The sequence below is a fragment of the Callithrix jacchus genome, chromosome 8 (genome assembly GCF_049354715.1).
Source record: "Callithrix jacchus isolate 240 chromosome 8, calJac240_pri, whole genome shotgun sequence".
In the NCBI taxonomy this organism is placed as follows: Eukaryota; Metazoa; Chordata; class Mammalia; order Primates; family Cebidae; genus Callithrix; species Callithrix jacchus.
Window position 1 is genome coordinate 95,710,726 of NC_133509.1, and position 26,063 is coordinate 95,736,788.

General features: G+C 38.1%; 1 protein-coding gene across 1 annotated transcript in view; it reads left to right on the forward strand.

Annotated features, from left to right (window-relative positions):
* Positions 1-26,063, forward strand: part of SLC38A6 (solute carrier family 38 member 6) — a 69,835-nt gene that overhangs the window by 1,285 nt on the left and 42,487 nt on the right. Inside the window, 3 exon segments of the mRNA XM_009006129.5 lie at positions 13-143; positions 2,188-2,261; positions 25,057-25,109. Of these exon segments, the coding sequence (XP_009004377.1) occupies positions 13-143; positions 2,188-2,261; positions 25,057-25,109 (258 nt within the window).

Consider the following 26,063-nt stretch of genomic DNA (forward strand, 5'->3'; position numbering starts at 1 on the left):
GTGTGCCTACAGGAACTTCACAGACAGGGATCCCCAGGTGTTTCATTTGGTTTCTCAGTGTTTAATTTGATGAACGCCATCATGGGAAGTGGCATCCTTGGTTTAGCTTATGTTATGGCTAATACCGGTATCCTTGGATTTAGGTGAGTCTTCATATTTTGCCATCACTTTTTTTTCCATTTTGATAATATACTGAGAAGTAGAGAGATCAGTTCCAGAAACTGCTATTATACAATTTCTAGTTAAGTAATTTCTGGGGTTTTAGCAGTTTTCTTGCTCTTCTTGTTGCTAGTCTGTAGCTTGGAGGGGTTACTACATAGCTTCTTAAAATTTAAAACTGGGAATTTGGTCCACATTCATTTACAACCTTAAGAGGGGCATATTCGTTGTGTCTCCTTAGCCAAAGTGAATCAAAGCCATACAGATTAACTTCTAAATAGCAATTTTGTGAGTGTAAATACAACACATAATCTTTTCATTCCTTTCTCTCTGTTTGTCTTGTTAAGTAGTCTTATTTCACTTTCTGAGGCCAGGCCTGTGTTTTTTCCCGTTCTTTTTTATTTTTTGGGACTTGGCTTGTAGACCAGTTTGCCCCAAATAGAAGACCATCCTGAATATTCTGTGCTCTCGTAGTACTTTGTATATTCATTCTGTTATTATAATTGTTATAATGATATGTTTGCAAATTAATCTTCCCACTAAACTGAAACCTTTTATAATCGGAGGTCAGGCAGGCAGATCACTAGATCCCAGGAGTTTGAGACCAACCTGGGCAAGATGGTGAAACCCTGTCTCTGCCAAATATACAAAAATTAGCTTGGTGTGGTGGAATGTGCCTGTAGTCCTAGCTACTTGGGAGGATTGCTTGAGCCAGAGAGGTCAAGGCTGCAGTGAGCCATGTTCGGGCCATTGCACTGCAGCCTGGGTAACAGAGCAAGATCCTGTTTAAAAAATTAAAAAAATAAAAAAGTCCTTTATAACCAGACTTTATCCTTAGCGTCTAGCACCACATGGCTAATAGAATGAATGACAACAAGTTGGTTTTGTTTGTCAATAGAAGCAGGCAGATTTACTAGGAAATTTAAAGTGCTAGTCTCTTATAGTTTTATTTCCTGCTTTTCTTTTGAACTTTTTGTTAAGCAAAGCAACTTTTAAGTTACCCGACTTGCTTTTATTATGGAATGTATTCACAAACTTTTATTATTTTTAAAACTTAAAAACTGTGTATGACACTTTAAGCAAGACATAGTCAGAGGACTTATTTTCTGGTTCTCTTTGAAAAATCATATTTTATGCACCAGTGTCTTACATGCAGATATATACTGCTGCATGTGTGCTCATCCAGTCATATCAAGCCTCTTTTTTGGTGATACTAAACTGTTATTTTGTGAAGTTTTTGATGTTGGTTTAATGACATGTATACTTTACCTCTCAATTTTGTTACTTATTAAGAAGTATTAACTGGACCACAGAGAGAAAATTTCTTCAATGACTGGGACAATTCATTGGGGATAGCTCTATAGAAGCTTGTTCCACCACTGTCTTCCTGAAAATAAGTGGGAAATTTTCTGTGGTTTTTCTTTCACACTGTTGGTGAAAGGATCTCAATCATTACATTGTTTGCACATTTTTCAAACTGTGTCTTTAGAGGTGTGTTAACTACATTATTTTGGTTTGGTTTGGAGAGCATGTGTGTTTAATGGATGCTGGAAAATATAGTCTAAATAAATCTTAAATACACCTTAATAAGGTCAAGGTATGATAAGAGGTCCACATCACTGGAAATAGAGGGAGAAAAGAGAAGACATTGATATCACGTAAGTAAAACTTCTATTTAGACTTAAAATAGGAAGAAAACCAGTCATAAAAGGGAAATATTACAAGATTATTTAATGGCTGTTTCAGCAGTCAGCAGACAAGAATGCAAAATGAGGAAGTTTGCTTGTATTTTAAATAAAGCTTGGTTTTTCTTTTTTTGATGTTAAAATGAGTATATTTTTATTTAAATAAAATTTGATAAATACAAAAATGTGGAAAAGTATCTTCTTCCTTAATGAACATAATTTGGTTACTCAGAGATAGTTCCTGTGAATATTTGACTGTTAAGAAATTCGTTTTTGTAATGAGATACCATAAAAAAAGGCAAACTTTTGGGAGGATTTGACCAGGTGTTCTTTTATGTTTTAGCTTCTTGCTGATGACAGTTGCTCTTCTGGCTTCTTACTCAGTCCATCTTCTGCTTAGTATGTGTATTCAGACAGGTGAGTAAAAATACTATCCTGCTTCATTTAATAAAGCAGTCCCTTGAGTTTGTATCTACGTATAAGATTGGGTGTCTCAAACTGAATATCCAGTGAGCATACATTTTTATTAGGTAGGGTGATCGGAATGGAGAATTTGAAAAACCAGGATATATAGACCCAATACTATGAGGGAATATCCAAGCACAGGATGGGAGGAGGTAACTAGCATTTTTACTTGCTTTCTTCAACAACACATAACCTAATTTTCTGCAGTAGAGTAGATTGTGGGAGGATCTAAAAGATGTTCACATGTTCCAAATCTTATGCTTATGGGGAAATCATTTTCTCTAGGAGAACACCTTCCCAGAGCTACTGCTGCCTTCCCTGCCCCCATCTGTCTCCTAGTCAGAGGTAGGGATGGTAGAATTAGGATTGTAGGAAGTAAGGTCACAAAGCTTCAGATTTATTTAGACACATTTTGGATTTTTAATTGCAAATTGAGAATAGGGTAGTTTTTTCTAAGAGAAATAAGTATGTGCAATTAATTCAATATATTTGTATATATACTTTTTTCATTTGGAATTTTATTATGCAATTCAGTCATGTATTGAATAAGTTCTTTTAGGATCCAATAAATAAAAGTAAATGGATTATAGAATTGCTTTTATAAGGTTTTCCTTTTATCATTAACAAATATTCTATGTTCATCAGTCCTTGTCTTTTTATCTGTATAGTCTCTTTTATCTTTGGATTAGGTCAGGTTTGATGCCAAAATCGTGAGTTTAATTCTCATATGGGTGAGTTCATTTTGCTCTGTCCGGCCTTGTGATTTTCGGATTTTAAGAAGCAGAGTAAATACACAAAATAGATAAAAATGGATGTCTTAATTCATTTAGTATTTCTATAAAAGAATACCTGAGGCTGGCATAATTTATAAATAAAAGAGGTTTATTTGGCTCACAGTTCTGCAAGCTCCGCAAGAAGCATAGCCCTTCTTATGAGGGGCTTCTCTGCTCCATCTGCATCTAGTAAGGAGCTCAGGCTGCTTTCATTCATTGTGGAAGGTAAAGGGGAACCAGGGTGTGCAGAGATCACATGGTAAGAGAGGAAGCAAGAGCAAGGAGGGGTGGCCAGGGTCTTTTTAACCACCAGCTCTTATGAAACTAATAAAAGTAAAAACTCATTCATTACCCTAAGGAAGGCACTGAGCCTTTCATGAGGGATACACCTCCAGGGCCCAAACACCTCCACTTCAGCCCCACCTCCAACATTGGAGATCTGATTTCCACATGAGTTTGGAAGGGTCTGACAAACCAAACTATAGCAGTGAGACTATTCTGTACTGAAACAGGTGAGAGAAGCCCAGTGATAGTTCTTGAGTATTTTAAGACTTCAGAATAATTCTGAAATGACTGTTCTAGTTTGTTTTCCTAAAACTTGTCTATCATCAGAAACACCCATAGATCTTTTTATACACAGAGAGTTCTAAGCCTCAGTGATTCTAATTTCAAAAATCTGAGGTGAGACTTGAGAATCTGTTTTTAACAAGACAAAACCAGTTTAGGATCCATAGTTTATAGCTGTAACTTTTACCAGTGCTTTGGCCATCCAATGCTAAATATGTTTTTAACAAGTCCTCCAGGCGATTCTTATGCAATTCTAGTTTAGGATCCATGGTTTATAGCTGCAACTTCTAACAATGCTTTGGCCATCCAGTGCATGCCTTTGCTCTCAAGGAGCTTGGGTAAATGTGCACACAGATAAAAATAATAGGAAACAGTGTAAATGTCAATCCCAAAGTAACAAGTTATTCCTAAAAGCATCCTGAATTCAGGAATAATAGTTTTAGATAAATATATTTGTAAATCCTGCTGAAACTTGAATTTTAATTACATGTATTGAAATTTTGCTTCATGTGAAAAAATTTTTACTTGATTGTGATAGTTTAACATCATTTATTCATTCCATTAAAAGACTAATACTTTTGTCAACTATGTGGCAATTGTGTTTTTCAAGCTTCATTTTAAAACTTCATTTTAGTTTTAATTAAAGTAAAATGTTTTGTTAATTTCAATTATATAGGAGTAGTACTCAATGTGTGGAGATTTCTAAGTAATGTTAATTTTTTTACTCCTTCAGTTCACATGTATTTAACTTTAAGATTCTGACACCATGTTTGTTCTTTTCTGTAATTCTGGGGCGTATGATGTGAATATATCTGTTTCTCTTTCTTTTCTCTTTTTCTTTGATTTCTGTAGCCTACTTGGGCCCATGAACTAACTACTTCATGGTCCTGCCTGCACTTTGACGCACCTGTCTTCCGTTGATTGAATTCCTTCAATCTGTAAAATTCTCTGTGGAGGTAGGCTTTTCTTTTTTTCAATACCTACAATCATATATAAAGACTAGAGAATAATATGTAACTAACTTCTCCCAACAATTTGTTGGAGTATCATAAAGGAGTATTATGCTCAGATTGAATTCATTGGTAAGAGAAAGAGCTGTCATGAGGTTTTATGAAATAACTTCTTCATTTATTTGCTGAAGGTAAAGAATAAAGAGAAATTTTTATCTTAATAAAAGTAAAGGATATCTTCACATGAAATTCTACTTCAGATTGTCTGGAGAGTTTGGGGTCTGTCAGGACTTTTCATGGGAGCTGAGGTGGCATATAAAGAACCTTATTCTCTCTAGCCTTAGTTTGTCAGCTGTAAAATTGCAATGAGAACACTTCCCTCATAGAATTGTTCTGAGAATGAAGTAAAATAATGTATATAAAATGTCAAGTCCTTGGCAAATGACTGCTCACTGGGGAAAAATCCCTAAGGATTGCAGGGTGTTGTGCACACTACTATCTCAGAAATAGTTGGTTCATTGCCATTCTTTTGGAATACTTCTCATGCTCTGGCACTAAACCCACAGGTCCCCTTCACTGGCTGCCATGTCACTGTCAACTGGAGAGTATGAGGGTTCTAGAGCTCTGCATACCTCTGGCCAAACCACAACTCCCTAGCCCTTGATCCCTACTACTTACTGCCTTGTTGCCAGGATTTGCCTTGAGACCATTTTGATTATGACATTATACCATTTATCTCAATTTGTGTTTGTCATTCCGAGTATATTAGGTTATCTTTCATTTCTCCAACTCATCTCACATAGCCATCATGTTTCTGACATCATCTTCCACTGTTCTCTAACTCGTGAAACACTTCACTGTGCTCTCTGGAACTCACAGTCAGTCATCAGCAAAACCCACATCTTTAATTCTTTTCTGAACATTTCTGTCTCTTTCTTATTCTCAGAGAACCACCTCTGAGGCTTCCATGTATAGTTCTCTCAAGAGGTCACTTCTTTCTCTTTATGTGTCCCATACTGATCTGAAGATGGTATAGGTATCCCTTTTGTACTTCATTTCTGCTTCCTAACCATCTTCCACTCCCTGAATTCCCCAGCTTTGAATTTTATGAATATATACCATCTACAGCTCTCCTTACTATTGTTGTATATAGACTTCCAGACCATTTCCTGTCATTTCATGAAAGTTTTAGCTAAATTTTAGCTTCTACTTGCCTTTTAGTTTCTTCAGAATTACCCCTGTCTTAATTCTGGATGATTACAATATCCATCTGTCTAATCCTTTTAATGCTTTCGGTTCCTGAACGTCTTCTCTAATGATCATATTCTCTACCTACACTGGCCACTTATTTTTTTCCATGGTCATACCATTGATCTTGTCATTACCAAAATAGCATTTGCTAGTATCCGCCCATCTGCCACCACCATCTCCCATGTTTCTAACTCACTGTCTCAAGTACTTCAACGCTGACAGTTTTCAACCCTACCAAGAATTCTTTCAATTCATTGATCCTACCACCTTTGCACTGACCCCCATGCTCATTCTTATTTCCATTTTTATCTAGTTGAGATTTTGTGGTGTTATTTAATCCCTTGCCTGTCCATTGAACCATCATTTTTCCCTGACAAAATTTCAACCATAGTTAAATAACTCTGCCTACTTCACATTTGCACCCATGTATTTGAATGTTCCTGAAGAAAAGCACAGCCATGCAGACTGATAGCACTATATTTAGTGTCTGGTGGACCTATGATGCTATCACACAATTCTGGTTCACTTCCTTAGTTCATCACTTCATTTAGCTCATTCTTCTGCTGTCTAGAAGATTGCTTCTTTATATCTTCTTTCTGTCAAACCTTCAACACTTTTTTCTTTGCCTTCATCTGTAACTGATATTCTTCACTTTCTGTTTCACTGAAAAAATAGAAGCAATCGTAAAAGAATTTTATAAGCTCTTGCCACCACATATTTATCCATGCCCATATAATCTGTTACTTGGGATGAACTCTTTGTGTTTATGTCTAAGGCCAACCCCTCCACCTGTGCTGTGATTTCACCTGCTCTTCCCTATATCACTACAGCCACCTTCTCCCTTCTTTCTTATTTCTTTCCTTTCCTACCATTTCTTTCCTATCACTTTACAATTAGTTCAGTTTCTCTCATGTTAAAAATCTCTGACTCCACATCTTTTGAATATGTTTCATGTCTTCATGGCAGTACTCCTTCATAGAATTGTCTAAACCAAGCCAGGTGTAGTGTTGCATGCCTGTAATCCTACCACTTTGAGGGGCAGATGCGGGAGAATCACTTGAAGTCAGGCGTTTGAGACCAGCCTGGGCAATATGGCAAAACCCCATCTCTACAAAGAAAAGAACAAAAATTTGCATGTGGTGACGTGAGCCTATGGTCCTAGCTGCTTGGGAGGCTGAGCCAGGAGAATCACTTGAGCCAGGGAGGCAGAGGTTGCGGTGAGCAGAAATCACACCATTGCACTTTAGCCTGGGGCACAGGAGTGAAATCCCGTCTCAAAAAAAAAAAAAAAAAAAAAGAATTGTCTAAACCAGATAATTCCTCTTTTCCCACTCCCGTCAGGCTTTTCCACTGAAACTTCTGTACCAGTGACTTCTGCATTGCTAAATCCAATGGTCAGTTCTCAGTCTTCATTTTACTTGACCAGTCAGCGGCATGTGACACAGCTGATAACTCCTTCCTATCGGAAAGATTGAGTCATGCTCTCCTAGTTCTTCCTGTTTCATTGAACACTCCTTTCCTCTTCTGCTAAATTCTCTTAATCTCCTATCCTCTAAACATTGGTGTACCCCTGGGACTATTCCTCTCATCTCTTCTTTTCTTTTTTTGAGGCTGAGTCTCCCTCTGTCATCCAGGCTGGAGTGCAATAGCACAATTTTGATTCACTGTAACCTCTGCCCTGTAGGGTTCAAGTGAGTCTCCTGCCTCAGCCTTCTGAGTAGCTGGGATTACAGGGGTGCACCACCACACCTGGCTAATTTTTGTATTTTTAGTAGTGACAGGTTTTGCCATGTTAGCCAGGTCTCAAACTTCTGGCCTCAAGTGGTCTGCCCACCTTGTTCTTCCAAAGTGCTGGGATTACAGGCATGAGTGATCTCTTTTCTTTTGCACTCATTCTTGGGCTTATGGTGATTTTGAAATGTATATCCCTAGCCTGGAACTCTCCCCTGAATTTCAGTCTCACCTCCAGCTGCCTCCATGACATCTCCACTTGGATGTCTAACAGATGGCCCAGATTTATAAAACTCCCCATCTTTATACTACCAGTCTACACTTTCAACTGTTCCCATCTAAGTAAACGGTAATGTCTTTCTTCTAATTGCTTAGGCCAAAGATCTTTAAATTATTCTGTATTTCCCCTTTTTCCCCTCATTCTCCATGTTCAATCCATGCCATGCTGTCCCTTCACTTCAAAAAAACTTTTTTTGAGATAGTGTCTTGCTCTGTAGCCCTGGCTAGAATGCAGTGGTGTGAACACAGCTCATTGTAGCCTCGACCTCCTGCCTCAGCCTCCTGAGTAGCTGGTACCACAGGCTATGCACATCACCACATCTAGCTAATTTTTTTTATTTTTTTGTGGAGGTGGGCTCTTACTATGTTGCCTAGGCTGTTCTCCAACACCTGCTCAAGCAGTCCTCCTGCTTTGACCTCCCAAAGTGCATGCTTGGGATTACAGGCATGAGCTATTGCCATCTCACCTGGCCAAAAAATTAATAATCTGATGTTTTTCCCATTTAATTGCTACCACCCATCTTCAGTTACTACTACCACCATCAAAAGTAATAGCTTATCTTTTTGTTTTTTACTTCTACCTTTACTTCCTGCAGTCTATTCTTTTTTTTTTTTTTTTTTTTGAGATGGAGTCTTGCTTTGTCACCCAGGCTGCAGTGCAGTGGCACAATCTTGGCTTACTACAACCTCTGCCTCCTGGGTTCAAGGGATTTTCCTTCCTCACCCTCCCAAGTAGCTGGGACTACAGGTGTGTGCCACCATACCCTGCTAATTTTTATATTTTTAGTAGACACAGGGTTTTGCCATGTTGGCCAGAATGGTCTCTATGTCTTGACCTCATGATCCGCCTGCCTCAGCCTCCCAAAGTGCTGGGATTACAGGTGTGAGTCACCGTGCCCAGCGTAATTAATTGTTGTTGTTGTTGTTGTTGTTGTTGTTGAGACAGAGTCTCCCTCTGTCACCAGCCTGGAGAGCAGTGGTACAATCTTGGGTCACTGCAACCTCTGCCTCCCGGGTTCAAGTGATTCTTCTGCCTCAACCTCCCAAGTAATTCAGACTACAGGCGGGTGCCACCATGCCCGACTTATTTTTTGTATTTTTAGTAGAGAAGGGGTTTCACCATGTTGGCCAGGCTGGTCCTGAACTCCTGACCTTGTTATCCGTCCGCCTCAGCCTTCCAAAGTGCTGGGATTACAGGTGTGAGCGACTGCACCCAGCCATCCTACAATGTATTCTTAACAAAACAACCATAATGATTCTGTTAATGTAAGTTAGGTCATAGCATTCCTTTGCTCAAAATCCTCTAGTTGCCTCCCAGTTTAATCAAAGTAAAAGCAAAAATCATTACAAAGTTCAGCGTAAGTCTTCTGCCCTGTCTGTCTCCCTGATTTATCTTCCAGTACTTTCTCTCTCACTTGTTTAAGTCACACTTTTTATTTTTATCCTATGTAACATTTACTTATATAGCACTTATTATGTGCCAGACATGATTCTAAAGACGTTATGAATATTTATTTAATCTTCATTATAATATGAGGTAAGTGCCATTATTATTTTCATAGGATCCAACAGTAGTGCTCCTTGGTATTTATCCAAATGAGTTCAAGACTTATTTCTACACAAGAATGTATATAAAGATATTAATAACTGCTTCATTCATAATCACCGAACTTTGGAAGCAACTAAAATGTTCCTCAGAAGTGAAAGAATTTTAAAAACTGATGTATTTGTATAATAGGATAATGTTCAGCACTAAGTAGAAATGAGGTGCCGGCACAGAGGCTCACACCTGTAATCCCAACACTTTCGGAGGCCAAGGCGGGCAGATCACCTGAGGTCAGGAGTTCGTGACCATCCTGGCCAAAACAGTGAAACCCCTCTCTACTAAAAATGCAAAATTAGTTGGACGTGGTGGCAGGCACCTGTAATCCCAGCTAGTCAGGAGACTGAGACAAGAGAATTGCTTGAACTCCAGAGGCAGAGGTTGCAGTGAGCTGAAATCATGCCGTTGCACTCCAGCCTAGGCAAGAAGAGCAAAACTCTATCTCAAAAAAAAAAAAAAGGCTGGCCACGGTGGCTCATGGTTGTAATCCCAGCATTCTGGGAGGCCAAGGTGGGTGGATCACCTGAGGTCAGGAGTTCAAGACCAGCCTCGCCAACATGGTGAAGCCCTGTCTCTACAAAAAATACAAAAATTAGCCAGGCGTGATGGCAGGTGCCTGTAATCCCAGTTACTGAGGAGGCTGAGGCAGAAGAATCACTTGAACTCGGGAGGCAGATGTTGCAGTGAGCTGAGATCGTGCCATTGCACTCCAACCTGGGTGACAGAGCAAGACTCTCTCAAAAAAAAAAGAAAGAAAAAGGAAAAGAAAAAGAACCGAGGTTTCAAACCATGAAAAGGCATGGAGGAATCTTAAGTGCATATTATAAAGTGAAAGAAACCATATGATCCAGTAATTCCTTTTCTGGGTTTATACCCAAAGGAAATGAAATTGGTACGTTGTAGAGATATCTCTGCTCCCATGTTCATTGCAGCATTATTCATGACAGCCAAGATAAAGAAACAACCTAAGTGTCAGTAAGTGAGTGGATAAAAAATTGTGACATGTGTGTACCATGAAATATTGTTGAGCCTTAAAGAAGGAGATCCTGCCATTTTCAGCAACATGAATAGACCTGGAGAACATTATGCTAAATGAAGTGAGCCAGACGCAGAAGGAAAAACACTGCGTGATCTCACATTCATGTGGAATCTAAAAAAATCAAATACATAGAAACTGAGAACAGTGGTTATGGGGGGATAGGAAGATATTCATAGGCTATAAAGTTGCCGTCATGTAGGATGAATAAGTCTACAGAGATAATGTACAGCATGATGATTATATTTAATATTGTTTACTGAAAATTTGCCAAGAGAGTAGATTTCAGGTGCTTTTACCACAAGGAAGGAAGGGAGGAAGAGAGGGAGTGAGGGGGGTGAGAAAGAAGGAAAGGAGGAAGGAAAGAAAAGATAACTATGTGAGAGGGTAAATATGTTAATTTGCTTGACTTTAGTAAGCATTTCTCTCTATATATCAAAACATCATGTTGTACACCTTAAATATATATAATAAAACAAAGAAGGCCGGGCGCGGTGGCTCAAGCCTGTAATCCCAGCACTTTGGGAGGCCGAGGCGGGTGGATCACGAGGTCAACAGATCGAGACCATCCTGGTCAACATGGTGAAACCCCATCTCTACTAAAAATACAAAAAAAAAATTAGCTGGGCATGGTGGTGTGTGCCTGTAATCCCAGCTACTCAGGAGGCTGAGGCAGGAGAATTGCCTGAACCCAGGAGGCGGAGGTTGTGGTGAGCCAAGATTGCACCATTGCACTCCAGCCTGGGTAACAAGAGCGAAACTCCATCTCAAAAAAAAACAAAGAAAAATCAATCTGAAAGGCTGCATACTGTATGATTCCAAGTGTGTGACATTCTGGAAAAGGCAAAACTATGCAGAAAATAAGATCAGTGGTTGCCAGACATTAGCAGAGGGAGGGTGAATAGGCAGAGTACAGAGGATTTTTTGGGCAGAGAAGTGAATCTGTATGATACTGTAATAGTGGTCACGGTGGTTATATATTTTTCAAAACCCATAGAATGTACCACACCAAAAGTGAACCCTATAATGTAAATTATGGACTTTGTGTGATAATGACATGTTAATGTAGGTACATTGATTGTAACAAATGCACCACTCTGGCACAGGATGTTGATTGTAGTGGAGGCTGTGCATGTGGGCAGGCAGGAGGTATATGGGAACTCTCTGTACTTTCTGTTCAACTTTGCTGTGAATCTAAAACTACTCCTAAAACTATAAAGAAAACACAAATAAGGAAAGAAAGAAACTCAGAGGAAAAGAGGAAACACAATACAAGACTGGATGAAAACTTTAAAAATAAAGCTATATTTAATAACTTTAGAAAACTAAAAGAAGAGATTTTATTCTTGAAACAAAGACAAGAAATTATAAAAAGGGTATATTCAGAAAACACAAAGCCCTAGAATTCAAAATTAGTTCAATTGTTGGGTTAGGAGAGTTACAGAAGTTTCCTGGGGGTGGAAAAAATGAAAAAGCTTGAAAATGGGAAAGGAAAAATAAGAAAATTAGAATATCAGTCCAGAAAGTCTAACATGCAAATAATATAAATTCTCTAACAAGAGTAAAAGGGATGGTAGAAAGTTATTAACAAAATAACACAAAAAAAATTGGTATAACTGAAGGAAATTAGCTTCAAAATTAAAAGTTTTTCTCTTAGTGTTCAGTATAATACTTCTAAGATAATTCCTACCAAGACATATTTTGAATAATCAGAAATCCAGTTATATAGATAATATTCTATAAGCTTACAGAGAGAAGAGAAAGACAACACCAAAAATTTTCATACAAAGAATCAAGAACGATAGTAGTGAAAATCTTCCTGGAGCAATACTATAAACTAGATGACTATAATACAATACCTGCAAAATTCTTAGGGGAAATGATTTTAATATAGACTTCTATAACTAACCAAACTATGGCTTAAGTGTGAAGTTTGAACAATGACATTTCCATATATGCAAGGTCTCAGAAGATTTTATTCATCCTTACTTAGGGAACACTAGAGTATACCCAAAGTTAGAGACTTAACAGAGAAGCAAAGAATCTGGCACAGGAGAGAAATGAAGAGAATTCTCAGGACATAACTGAGCAGCATATCTAAGCACCATCTACCAATGGGAGTTGTGAGGTTTTGTGTTTGGGGGTAGGGGTTGGGTTTGAGATGGGACCTCACTACTGCCCAGGATAGAGTGCAGTGGTGCAGTCTTGGCTTACTGCAACCTCTGCCTCCCAGGCTCAAGCAGTCCTCCCACCTCAGCCTCCTGAGTAGCTTCCTGCCTCAGCCTTCCGAGTAGCTGGGACTATTGGTGTGCTAATTTTTGTATACCTATTTTTGTAGAGATGGCGTTTTACCATGTTGGTCAGGCTAGTCTGAAACTCCTGAACTCCAGGTATCTGTCTGCCTCAGCCTCCCAAAGTACTGGGATGATAGGTGTGAGCCACCACCTGGCTGGAGTTGTTCTTTTCAGGAAGGCACAGTCCTGGCTCCAGGTCATGCTTGCCCTCGGTCTTGTGTTCAGGATGGAAACCCTTTCTTTAATCTTCTGCCTGAAGGGGTTTGTCTTTCTCATTTGTTGGTCTAACTCTTAATTTGTATTAACAGTGCTTGAGTAGATTAGCAGTCAGGCCTGAGTGTCAAAAAAGTCTAAGAATAAAATAGGGATTGAACTAAGGTAATAAGGTGAATAAAAGAAAGAAAAAGGTTAACAAATGGTGGGGTGCGGCAGAGTTACAGTCGGGAGGAGCTGATATCTGAGTAAACGTGGACAACTAAGGAGAAGGAGATGTCTAGTTATCACCCAGATTTCTGGCTTGGGCCGCTGGATTAATGACAATGTCATCAATGAAGTAGGAACACAGTAGGAGGAGGTTGTTCAAAATAAAAATGAGTTCAGTTTTGGACTTTTAAGGATATGTGGGTGGACAGGGCATAGAACTGAAGCACATGATAGGTCATTCGTTCAATACTCTTGTCTATTAGTAATAAAGAGATAAATAAGAACCAGTTACCTCCCTGAAAAAGCTCATAGTCTAATAAGGGAAACAAATACATAAGCAAATAATTTATAATGTAGTGTGATAAATTTAACAATTTAAACCTGTAAGGTATAGTGGTATCTCAGAAGAGAAGTGACTTTGATATGGACAGGAGGCAGGAAAATACTAGGTAGAAGAGGGTGGTTCCCCAGCAAAGTCCCCACCTTCAAGCCTGGAAACCCATGGCCCTAAATGGGAACAGACATTTCTGTTTTCATGCCCAAATGTTGCCTTTTGCCTGCCATGTTCCCCTGTCCTGTACCCATATAAGCCCCAAATTCCAGGATTCACTGTCAGATGAACAGAGGAGCAGAAGAGTGGCACGGCAGAGTAGAAAAGAGGAGTGTTTGACTGTCAAGGGGAGTTTGGCTGGGGACAGTTGGAGAGGGTGTCAGCCATGGGACAGCCATACTCCCATGGGAAGATTATCTTCCCATTCCATCTGCTTTCCAGCTCCCCATCCATGTCACTGAGAGCCACCTCCATTACCTAATAAAATTCCCACATTCACCATTCTTCAAGTCCGTGTGTCACCTGATTCTTCCAGGACACTGGACAAGAAACCGGGTATGAAGAGAGCACTGAGCTGGTTAATGCTTAAGCAGTCTGCAGATGGCAGAGCTAAAAGAGCACTGTTGCGTGCCTACTGGGGCTCCAGGAGTTGTTGCAGGCATCTACTCCCTAGATGCTGCTATGGGCCTGGAGCCCAAAAGCGCTCACCCTGGTTCCTGCACCTGCCCGTCTGTGAGCTCCCCCTCCTGTAAGCGGTTTGAGAATGCAGCAGCTGAACAGACAAGCCACACCCCTGTTGCATGTCCTGCCCTGTGAGCGGGGTCAGGGGACTCTCCCGTTTCTACTTGGTCTTAGTTGGAGGGTGAGGGTCAGTAAATGTTCTTGGAGAACTAAGCTGAAAAGGAATTCGAGTCAAGGCAAGAGAGAATATTCCAGCACGTGCAAGGATACAAAGGCATATATGCTGCATATTGTATTCAAGGTACCAAAAATAGTTTACTGTTATTAGTAGTATTAAAACATGTGCTCTGAATGAAGAGACCCCCCCCAAAACAGGCTTTGTGTGAGCAACATGACTGTTGATTCCCCCCGAGTGGGGGCGCTGAGTTCGAAAAGAGAATCAGTGGAGGGCGGTGGGATAGGAATTGGTTTTATAGGTTTGAATTAGGTGTGGAAAGTTACAGAAGTTATAGTTTAGGGCGGTTTTGCAAACTTGGAGTGGGTTATAGGGTCTGGAGTCATAAGGTTGACCAGGGTGCCTTACAAAGTCCAATTGCCTTATCAATTGGGGCAGGAGTAAGGAACAATAGAGAATGTCTTAAAGTTAATTAGGCGCTGCAGGGGTTGATCATTTGTTCCCCTTTTCATGGTCTTCCAGTGACTTCAGATTTTCCAGGAACTCATCTGGAGTGTCCGTGCAGGTCACAGAGGTTAACATGGCGTACACGATGCCATCAGTCAGCCTAAAAGACCTTACATTCCTGTCTTTTTATATTAATAATATAAAGGAAAAAGAAATGAAGAGCGGAGGGCAGTGGTGTATTAGGAAGGCTGGCACAGAGAGGTGATGGGGCGATGTTTCTCAGGGCTTCTTCAAGTGGGATTGGGGGCGGCATGGAAACCTAAAAATAGGAAAGAATTTAGACTGCTGGGAGATTTTGGGACAAGGGGTGATTTTGTGGGGTTGTTAGAAGGAGCATTTGTCATATTGACTGATTGGTTGTTGCTTGTATATGATTTTATAGGAATTGAGGTATTAATTGGAAAACACAGGATTTAAATAAAAGAAGGAGAAAGATAGGTATCAGAGGACTAAGGATTGAAAGAAGCCATGACACCCAGTTAGAGAGTGTCCAGCCAGTCCAGCCAGGGCCAGAATAACCATTTGCCTGATTAGCCAGCTTTTGGGCTCTGTCTTTTAATTTATTGATGGCATCATACACAAGGCCGGAGTGGTTTGTTTAAACACAACATTCTTCATTTAGGAATAGGCAAAGACTTCCATTTTCAGCAGTTGGTAAATCAAGACCTTTGTGGGTTTAGAAGATAACTGAGGGATAAGGAGGATTCTGAGTTATTGGCGGAGGCAGGAGGGGCAGACAGAAGGGAGAGAAAGAGCAGGGATTAGGGAGGGATTGGAGTGGAAAAAAATGTCTAGGCATAGGGAATTTCAGACCATTTGCCTGTTTTATGACATAAGTTTTCTAGATCCTTCAGGATAGAAAAATCAAAGGTACTGTTTTCTGGCCATTTAGAGCCATTGTCCAATTTAAATTTTGGTCAAGTCGTATTGCAGAGAAAATAAGAGGCTTGGGTTTCAGGTCAGGTGGTAGCTGGAGGGGTTTGAGATTTTTCAGAACGCAGGTTAAGGGAGAGGAGGTAGGAATGGAGGGTGGGAGATTGCCCATAGTTTAAGAAGAGCAATAGAGACAAAGAAAGTGAATGCACTACCAACCAGTTTAGCAGGTGTACCAGACTAAACCTTGGTCTGAACCTGGGGTGAATCGGTTAAAGGTGGCATCCCCTCGTTGATGCGTCACCTATGAGTGCGAATGAGTGACCAGAGCAGATGTCTCCGCAGTGACCAGTCACCGAGGGAAGACTATCTTCCCAGTTGTGTGACCTACATAGGATTTTTTCCGGTCATGAACCTCACGGAAAGTCCTGTCTTTCTTGTCTCCACTGAAAGGGAGAGGAAAATGAAACTGATAGAAGGAGACTGACAGGTGGCAAGAAGGGCTAAAGAGAAGAGCTGAGGCAAACGCTTACCTGATCTGAGGATGGTAAGTGGATGCGTAGGCTGGTCTGATGAACCTGGGTCATAGGTAGGTCTCTTCACGGAGGGAGCACAAGGAGAACAGGGACAAGGAGGTTTGGTCTCCCACAGGAGTTCCCCTGTCTCGGGTTTCTGCAATCAAGCACGCTCTGAATGAAGAGACCCCCTCAAACAGGCTTTGTGTGAGCAATATGGCAGTTTATTCACCCGAGTGCAGGCGGGCAGAGTCCAAAGAGTCAGTAGAGGGTGGTGGGATAGGAGTTGTTTTTATAGGTTTGGAGTAGTTGTAGAAAGTTACAGAAGTTACAGTGTAGTGTGGTTTTTGCAAACTGGGAGGGGGCTGTAGGGTCTGGAGTCACAAGGTTGACCAAGGTCAGTTACAAAGTCTAATTGCTTTATCAATTGGGGTGGAAATAAGGAACAATAGAGAATGTCTTAAAATTAATTAGGCAGCACAGGAGTCGATCATTTCTTCCCCTTTTTGTGGTCTTCCAATGACTTCAGATTTTCCAGGAACTCGTCTGTTAGTGTTCCCACAGGTCACAGAGGTTAACGTGGCATCCATGGCACCATCAGTCAGCCTAAAAGACCTTACAAGTAGTACATAAGGTACAAAGGAGAAAATTAAACTGGAGAGTTAGACAAGTCTCAGATCCTAAGGGAATTTTAGTTTTTGCTGAAGCAGTGAGAAGCCACTGAGGTTGTTTAAAAAGAGTCAAAGTAAATACTGGAATCTACTGTTGGTTGCTTCCAAAGAGAATTTTGGTCCTTCCTAGAGCCCAGAACATAATCTCTTTCTCTGGCAAAGAGAACATAGTCTTCTGTCTTCCTTTTCCCAAAGGTTACAATTATTTTATGAAGATTGCAATTTCTAGTAACAATAATGGAGTAAAGAAGGAATGAAATGGCCTAGGTATGCTCCTCAGTTTTTTTCTTTTTTAAGGCAAAAAGGTTTTAAAACCCTCTAGAGCACTGATTCTCAATACCTTCTTTTTATAACAAGCATTTTCTAAATGCTCCCTTTACTATATGAGATGCAATTCCCTTAAGTATTATTCCCTGCTGCAGTGAACTGAGTAATGCTTCCCCAAAAGTAGCCACATCCTAGTCCCTGAAACCTGTAATTGTTACCTTATATGACCAAAAAGAACTTTGCAGATGTGACTTGAGTTAAGATGTTGAGATGGAGAGATTATCCTGTTGGACTCTAACTTCAGTCATATGTATCATTGACGGATGATTGTAGAGAGGGGAGATACAGGCAATATGTCCTCTGAAGCAGAGATTATAATGACATGACCACAAACCAAGGCATGCCAGCAGCTACCAGAGACTGCAAGAGGCAAGGAATGGATTCTTTCTAGAGCCTTCAGAAGTGTAGCCCTGTGGACACCTTGATTCTGACTTTGTGAAATTGATTTTGGACTTCTGGACTCCAGAACTGAGAGATAATAAATTTCTGTTGTTTTAAGCCACAAAGTTTGTGATAATTTGTTACAGCAGCCCTAGGAAACTAATATAGTACTTACATGATATAATGTTATAATAAAATAAATAAGACACAGAAAGTAAATGTTGGTGATGGACTTTCCATGTAGGAAACAATTTTTGGCAAAGTTCCAAACAGAACAAATAGTCTTCTGCTTTTACATGGTAATTGTATTTCTGGAAATTTTAATGTATATTCAAATCATTAACTATTGTTTGTAGCATCTACCATGTGCTTGACACAGAAAGAATATTTAATAAAAGCTGGATACATGGATGATGAATAGATGGATGTATTAAAACTACAAAGAGATTATATAAGTTCCAAAATTAACATGCAAGGAAAAAATTATGTGTAGTCACTTATCTTTAAAAATTCCTTACATAGTTTATCTAATATAGTGTCCAATGTCTACAAGACATACTGGACACTGACATATACCATTTCTCAATAAAGAGCTGACAGCCTCCTCCCCACCCCAATCGCCCAGCATTGGTTGGGGTATCCTATGAAGGACATGAGTTGCCTCAGGGACATAATGAATTCCAGTCAGCACTGTGAGATATTCTCACTGTAACAATCACAGAAGAACTAAAACTGATTAGAGGCAATAGATATATGTTTCCCATTTCAAAGCCCACTGTGGACATTTTCTTATGGTTTGGGATGGTAGTGAACTGTCAAAACTATATTTTGATCTGTTTTTCTTCTTTTGATCAGGAATCATAGTCAAGTAAACCCACAGTTAAACTAAGAGGGCTAATTACATGGGTCCATCTAAAGTAGGTTAGTGTACTTGTCTCATCCTTCTTATTAATGAGTGGTTCTAAACTGGACTTGGTTTTTGATTTGTTTTGTTTTTCCGATGGGGCATTTGACAATGTCTGGAGGCATTTCTGATTGTCACAGTTGGGGATTGGGGAGGGCAGCATGAAGCAAGGTGCTATCGGCAGCTAGTGGGTGAAGGCCCAGGGATGCTCCTAAACATTCTGCAATACACAGGACAGCCCCCAACAACAAATAACGATCTGGGCCGATAAGAGGTGGCAAGGTTGAGAAACAGTGGCTACATTGTGTGTGTGCTCTCCTCACCTAGCGATTCCTTTGTAGTGTTTGCCTTGACATTAGATTAAGTGTTCCCTTAAGCAGAAGCGGAGATTTCTGTTATTGAGTTGCAGTGAAGGATGGGTGTGAATCTCTGCAGGGTTAAACATTTTGACATTAACCTTCCCTTTTTATCAAAAGTAATATATGATCGTGTGGTGTGTGTGTGTGTGTGTGTGTGTGTGTGTGTGTGTGTGAACTTAGAGCAGTTCCCCACCCATTCTTCCCTAGTTTTATCCCATTTCCCAGAGTTAGCAACATTTAAAGAGTTTCTGTTTTTAATTCTTTTGGTGATTGCCTCTCTAAGTCAAAATAATATCTTTTGGTTTTTTATTGATGTAAGAGATTATCTATTGACTCTTCACTGTAAAAGGGTAGCAAAAGCTTAGCCATACTAATCCCTCCCCTTCTCCCTTCTAATATTCATTATTTTGTAACTCTAAATAACACATTTAAACATTTAATTTTTTTCCATCAACCTTAGTCAGTATCTAGTGATTCTGTTCTTTCTTTCACTTACCTTATTCCTATTTCCTGTACTCTGTCTGCTGTACCCTTACATTGTCAGATTGAAAATATTTACTTTCTATTTTGTAATTATATTAGTTTGTTTTTATCCATAGGTTGAGGCCAAAAGTTGAAAATTTTTACCATTTGTAGGATATAACTGTAACTATTGTTCACTGAATAGCTAAGTAGTATTATACTGGGATTCCCAGAATCGTTTCTGTATGTGCAGTGTCACATCCTCTGTGCCACGTGAAAGAATGTTCTTAGTTTTCTAGCATTCTGTTTTCTGTGTTGAGTGTTTTAAAATCATGCCACTTTCAGTTGGCACACTGACATCTAAACAAATATTTAAAAAGATCACAAGTGTCAATGAAATTGCATAGTGAATATTCAAAAAAGAATGACCATCATGGACAAATAATAAAAAAAAAAGACCAGAGGAAAATTATAAAAAAACACAAGAAAGACAAGAATTTCAGAATAATAAGGGCACGTTCCAAATAGCTAGCTTTCTAAATATTGAACTGTATTTGAATAACTAATGTCCCTCACCCCAGATCCAAAGATAATATTGCTGCTGCTGAAACTTGGGCTTTGTACTATGAGCAGAGTTTATTAATTGTCCTATTTCATTGAGGAAAAAATGCAGAGGAGACAGGACACTGGAATAACTAGCTGGAAATATTCCACTATTTCATGGGAAGCAGGTTTCTAAATGATTCCTGTGGAGGCCAAACTCTTTCTCTTGCCAAAACATTAAAGCATTAAAGTGTGCCTTGATGGTACATTAAGGAAGAAATTTTCCCTAAATTTACTTGATTAAGATTTATAGCCTTTCTGCCCCACAAAACATAGCATTGATTTCTTTAATATCAAAAACTAGTTTCCTAAAATAAACTGCTAATGGTTGCTTTCAGTCGTTTACTCAAGATGGGTCATGCCAAGTACTGTTTGTATGAATTCCTGCAAAGACTGAATTAATTTTGTGATTGTCATAATTAATGTTATTCCTATTCTGTAGGAATATGCTATTAATGTGACTGGTCATCACCACATCTTATTTTTGTATCTCTCAAAACATCTTTCATAAAACATTGATGGTAGGAAAGAGCTGAAAAAAAGATCTCCTATTAGTAGACAAATAAATACTTCAATTACTAAACACCAAAGAAAATTAAAATTACAGTTTAAATCAAACCTACCAGGTATTTGGTAGAGAAAATGGAACTATACATAAACATGGTTTTTAAAAATAAGGTTCTACCACTTTTATTATCTTCATTATAGAATAATGGAAACCCTTCCCTGCCAAAAAAGAAGGAAGAAAAAGAAAAAAGTTTGTGACTATTTGTATGTAAATCAATTCAGTCTTTTTATGTATCTTTTTCACCTAAAATAATATTGGCATTTTAATATTATTATAGTTTTTAATGGCTACATATTATTCTATCAAAAATACCTACCAAAATTTATGTAACCATTTCCCATTGTTGAGCATTTAGATTAGTTTTGTTTTTCCAGTTAGAACAATGCCCTGTGAGTATCTTTGCTTATAATGATTACTCTTGATTTTAGTTTTGCTTCTTAAGACAAGCTCTTAGGGGTCAAACGTTTTAAATATTTTAAAGGTTCATTGTTCAAATTGCATTTCAATAGTCAGTGCGAGTTTACCCTGTTTCCAGCATTTTAAGAAATTACCCAAATAGGCCAGGTACGGTGGTCCACGCCTATAATCTCAGACAGGTGGATCACAAGGTTAGGAGTTCAAGACCAGCCTGGTCAAGATGGTGAAACCCTGTCTCTACTAAAAATACAAAAAAATTAGCTGGGCATGGTGGTGGGCACCTGTAATCCCAGCTACTCGAGAGACTGAGGGAGAGAACTGCTTGAACCCGGGAGGCAGAGGTTGCCCTGAGCCAGGACTGCACCATTGCACTCCAGCCTGGGCAACAGAGCAAGAATCCATCTCAAATAAAAAAAAAAAAAACGAAAGAAATTGCCCAAATGACAGAGCAGTGCTTTAAAAGTGTTACCCTAGTGTTGATTTGGTTTATATGCTGAGATGCTCCAGAAAACTTAAAAAGTGAGTATGTGGAGATCAAACATTTGGCTCTGTTTACATTTTATTTAGTAAAGCCTCAATGTTAAACAAGAAGCCATTATTCATATTCATGCTGTCCCAGGCTTGGAAAGGTGCTTCTAATTTTTGCAACATAAAAAAAGTCTGATGACAGTGACAGAACTGAATGACTAGCTAGATACACTGACCGGAAAGCTAGAATTAGGATTTGAGCATTGTACTCAGTCTCCATTTAAGAGCCTAATGGTTTCTTCTCCATTTCGAAATTTACTGTATTTAGGTGTATTTTCATAAAACTAAAAAAAAAAAAATAGACCCAGAGAGCAAGTAGTTGCAGTTGAAACTGTCTTCATTGAACTGTTAGTTTAGTTACATTTTCTCAAACAGTAGTGTTGTGTTTTAATTTTTTTAATTAAAAAATGTTTAATTTTTAAAAGTTGATGTAACTGAAAAACCAATTCTGTTTGGAATCTTTCAGTATTATGGTTTTTGCTCACAGTAAAGATATTTGCTTGTTACGTTTACTAAATATACTATCTATACTTCATTTTGTTGTTTAAAAATAAAACAAACTACAGTTAAACTTTTTGATTTAGGGTATTACATTAATGACTTGCTCACTGACTGAGAAATTGATGCAAAATAGGTCATTTGAAAAGCAGGTGTTTGATATATCCCCATAGGTAACACTGTAAAGCTTCCTTGCTGTAATTTCTTGGAAGGAAAATTTTCTAAAGAAAGAATGGGCCGGATGCAGTGGCTCACACCAATAATCCCAGCACTTTGTGAGGCTGAGGTAGGAGGATGGCTTGAGTCTAGGAGTTTGAGATCAGCCTGGGCAATATAATGAAACCCTATCTATCCAAAAGGAAAAAATAAAAAGTTACCCTGGCATATTTGCATGTGCCTATAGTCCCAGCAACCCTGGGGGCTGAGACAGGAGGATTACTTGAGCCCAGGAGTTCAAGGCTGCAGTGAGCTATGATTGTGCCAGTGCACTTCAGCTTGGGTGATACAGCAAGACCTGTCTCAAAAAAAATAATGTATATATTTAACTGTAATATAAAAAGGAAGCTGAAAATGAACTTTGATATTTAATCTCATGCTCAGAGTAACATATCAGGGATGCTCTGGAGACTTGGTTCATATAATATGGAACAAAATTACATTCTCAATGCCAAATTACAAGATAATATGTACATAATTTTTAGGTTTAATATATACGCCAAGGCAGTAGAGTGTTAAATATAAGGAATGGTACCCCTGTATAACATTATCAATTAAGTCTAAGAATATTAAAACAAGCCAGTAAAGATTTGTTGATTAAAATAATTATTAATTTTTGTGACAGCATTTACTTTAGAAATGTGATTTCAAAAAAAAAAAAAAAAGAATGTTGGCATTTCACAAAGGAGGAAAAAATTTAAGTTCTTAGTTTTATAACTTTTTAATGTTCCAAAATGTGTCTAAAATCCACCCCTGTAAAATTATTATTGAAGTCTCTATTATTAAATAATAGTTTTCTACTCATAAATTAAATTGTGTATCTCAAATTCAAAGCTGAATTACCCTTGTGCATTGTTTAGCAGTATGTAAATACATTTTATAAAAGAGATATATCATTCATGAAGTTTCCAAATTCTTTGATCAACTGTGATAATAAAGTTAAAATTTTTGTTGTTAATTAGTAAATCTCCTTATTTTTCAGCATTCCACTGCTTTCTTTCTAACTTTGTAGTAATAATATGTAAAGATTATATTTGGCTTTAAAAATGCTTATTGTTACATACATGGAAGTCTTTGATTATGAAAGTACCAAGAAGTTTTTTTGTTTATACAGTGACAATTGAAAGAAAACTTAAGTATATCTTGGGAAGATGTATTAAAAGTAGCTTTGAGAAATGATGAGCCATCTCTTTAACTCAATAAAAGATGTATATTGCTGTACCAAGCCTCAGTATCTGCTATCCTCTTTAGTGCAAGCACTTCTCAAACTATAGGATTATACAAGTAGCGACACCACTAGTTAAAACATAAAGCTGGGCCAGGCGCGGTGGCTCACAGCTGTAATCCCAGCACTTTGGGAGGCCCAGGCGGGTGGATCACGAGGTCAAGAGATCGAGACCATCCTGGTCAACGTGGTGAAACCCTGTCTCTACTAAAAATACAAAAAATTAGCTGGGCACAGTGGCGCGTGCCTGTAATCTCAGCTAATCAAGAGGCTGAGGCAGGAGAATTGCCTGAACCCAGGAGGTGGAGGTTGCGGTGAGCCGAGATCGCGCCATTGCATTCCAGCCTGGGTAACAAGAGCGAAACTCTGTCTCAAAAAAAAAAAAAAAAAAAAAAATAAGGCTATATGATCTAAAGACACCGTTTGGTTCTTTTATGAGCCATTTAATTTTCATCTTTTCTGTGACCACATTTATTAAACATGTGACATGAAAATGTAATTTAATACTCTTTTATGATGAAAAAAGAAAGTATATGCCCTACCAATTATGGGTTAAGATTATTATTTTTTGTCAACATATTATCATTCTAGGCACCTGGATAAGTGAACATCTCTGAAAATATCATACATTTATACTTTATTTACATATACAGCTTTTAGAAATCATTGCCAGTAAAACATATTTGGACAATGTGGTATGCAAGTACTGTATAGGGAGAAGCAGAGATGTTCTTGAGTAATTATTCCATTTCAATTAATCCAGCGTGGCTGGTTGTGAGACAACCTTGAAATGTGTTAAGCTTTACTTCTTATAAGAGAACTGTATTCTTATAGATCATAAGCGGTCAAGTTTTCCAAACACAAATGGTTACTTCTGCTTTAAATTTAGTCTGCCCATTCAGTAGCTACAATAAGGCAGATGGATTAAACCACTAGGAATTTGCAACATTAGTATTGAGAGTGTTTAAGCAACTTAAAATATTTCAGAATGCCTAAGATCACAAATTTACTTATGATCAGCCTACACAGATTAATTTAAAATAGATACAGAGAGATGTTAGATAGATCTAGGGTCGTAAGTCCGTGACCAAAATTACATTAATCTGCATGTTGACATTGGTTACCTTATGTCAATTAGAAGCTTTTTCTTAGTAAAAAGGGAAAATTATTAATATGTGCAGCTTGAGAGAGAGAATCAGAAATGAGATACATTAAAGAAACGTAATAAAAGAGTCCTTGGTGATTAATTTTTTTTTAAAGTGAAAACCATCACTACTGAGTAAAAAAGACATGTTCTACAAAGACATCTGAAAGTCATAGGTATCATGGTTTATATTTTGGAGTGAAAATTAAAGGTTTGATGAAAATTACCAAGACTTTTACATAAAATAGTCGATTAAGCCCAACCATGCTTTTTACTATTGCCTTTATTTGAGGATGTTAGGGAAAATTTTCTCATTTTGTGTTTAGTCCTGATTGGCCTGGATCTTAAGAATTATACTGTACTTAGTTTGTAGTAGTGGAATTAATTTTCTTCTTTTTAAGACTTGATATATAAATCTTTTGTATAAAAGTGAACACTGTAATTTCTCTTAACAGCTGTAACATCTTATGAAGATCTTGGACTCTTTGTATTTGGATTACCTGGAAAGGTAATTTTTTTTCTCCTCATTGTGTCCAAAACCCAAAGTGTCATTTTTCCTTTAGTTTCAAGTTAAAAGAGACAAGTATATGTAAGAGGAGGATAATAGAGGAATAAAAGGTAACTAAAGGGAGAAAAGAGAATGATGGGAGCAGGCAGAGAAAGAGAAGTCTGTGTGCCCTTCCTAAAAATGTATCAATATTCAGTGCTTGAATCTTTTAACATTTTTCATTCTAATAAAGGAGCACAATGACTTGAATGATTTTAAAAGAGTAACAATGACCTAAGTTTTTCTTACTAAGTTTGATTGTGTATTCATAGGAGTAAACCCTTATAAAGACAAGAGAAGAAAAGCAACATAGAATTCAAATTATAGCATGGCTATTCACAAAACCAGTCATCAGAAGATATCACTTAAGAGTTAACAGGGCTAAAAGATGATCTAGCCATCCTCTCATTTATAGATGAGGAAATTAAGGACCAGAGAAATTAAGGAGCCTATTTGTCAACTATTACATAAACCAAGTACCACATCCTAGAGCTCTAGATCTACTGCTTTTCTTACTCAGAATAAGAGAAATAACAGTAGTATTTATTGGGTACTCATTTGCAATAGGCATACTACACTAGTTTAAAAGGTAGAGAAAAATAGTCATCTTCCACCAATAATCAGATGTTGAACATTGCTGTTAGTGCTATAGTGTAATTTTTAAAAATTTCTGAATACTTCTAAAAGTCATATTCATTTTGGCTCCAAACAGGAATTATTTTGTTTGTAATTCTGTTGTTTATGTTTTTATGTTTTTGACAAATAAAAATTGCTTATATTTATCATGGACAACATGTCATTTTGAAATATACAAACATGAAATGGCTAAATTGACTTAATATTTACATTATTTCACATACTTATTATTTTTTGTTTTATTTTTATTCTAAAAGGATACTCTATTTGGAAGTGACT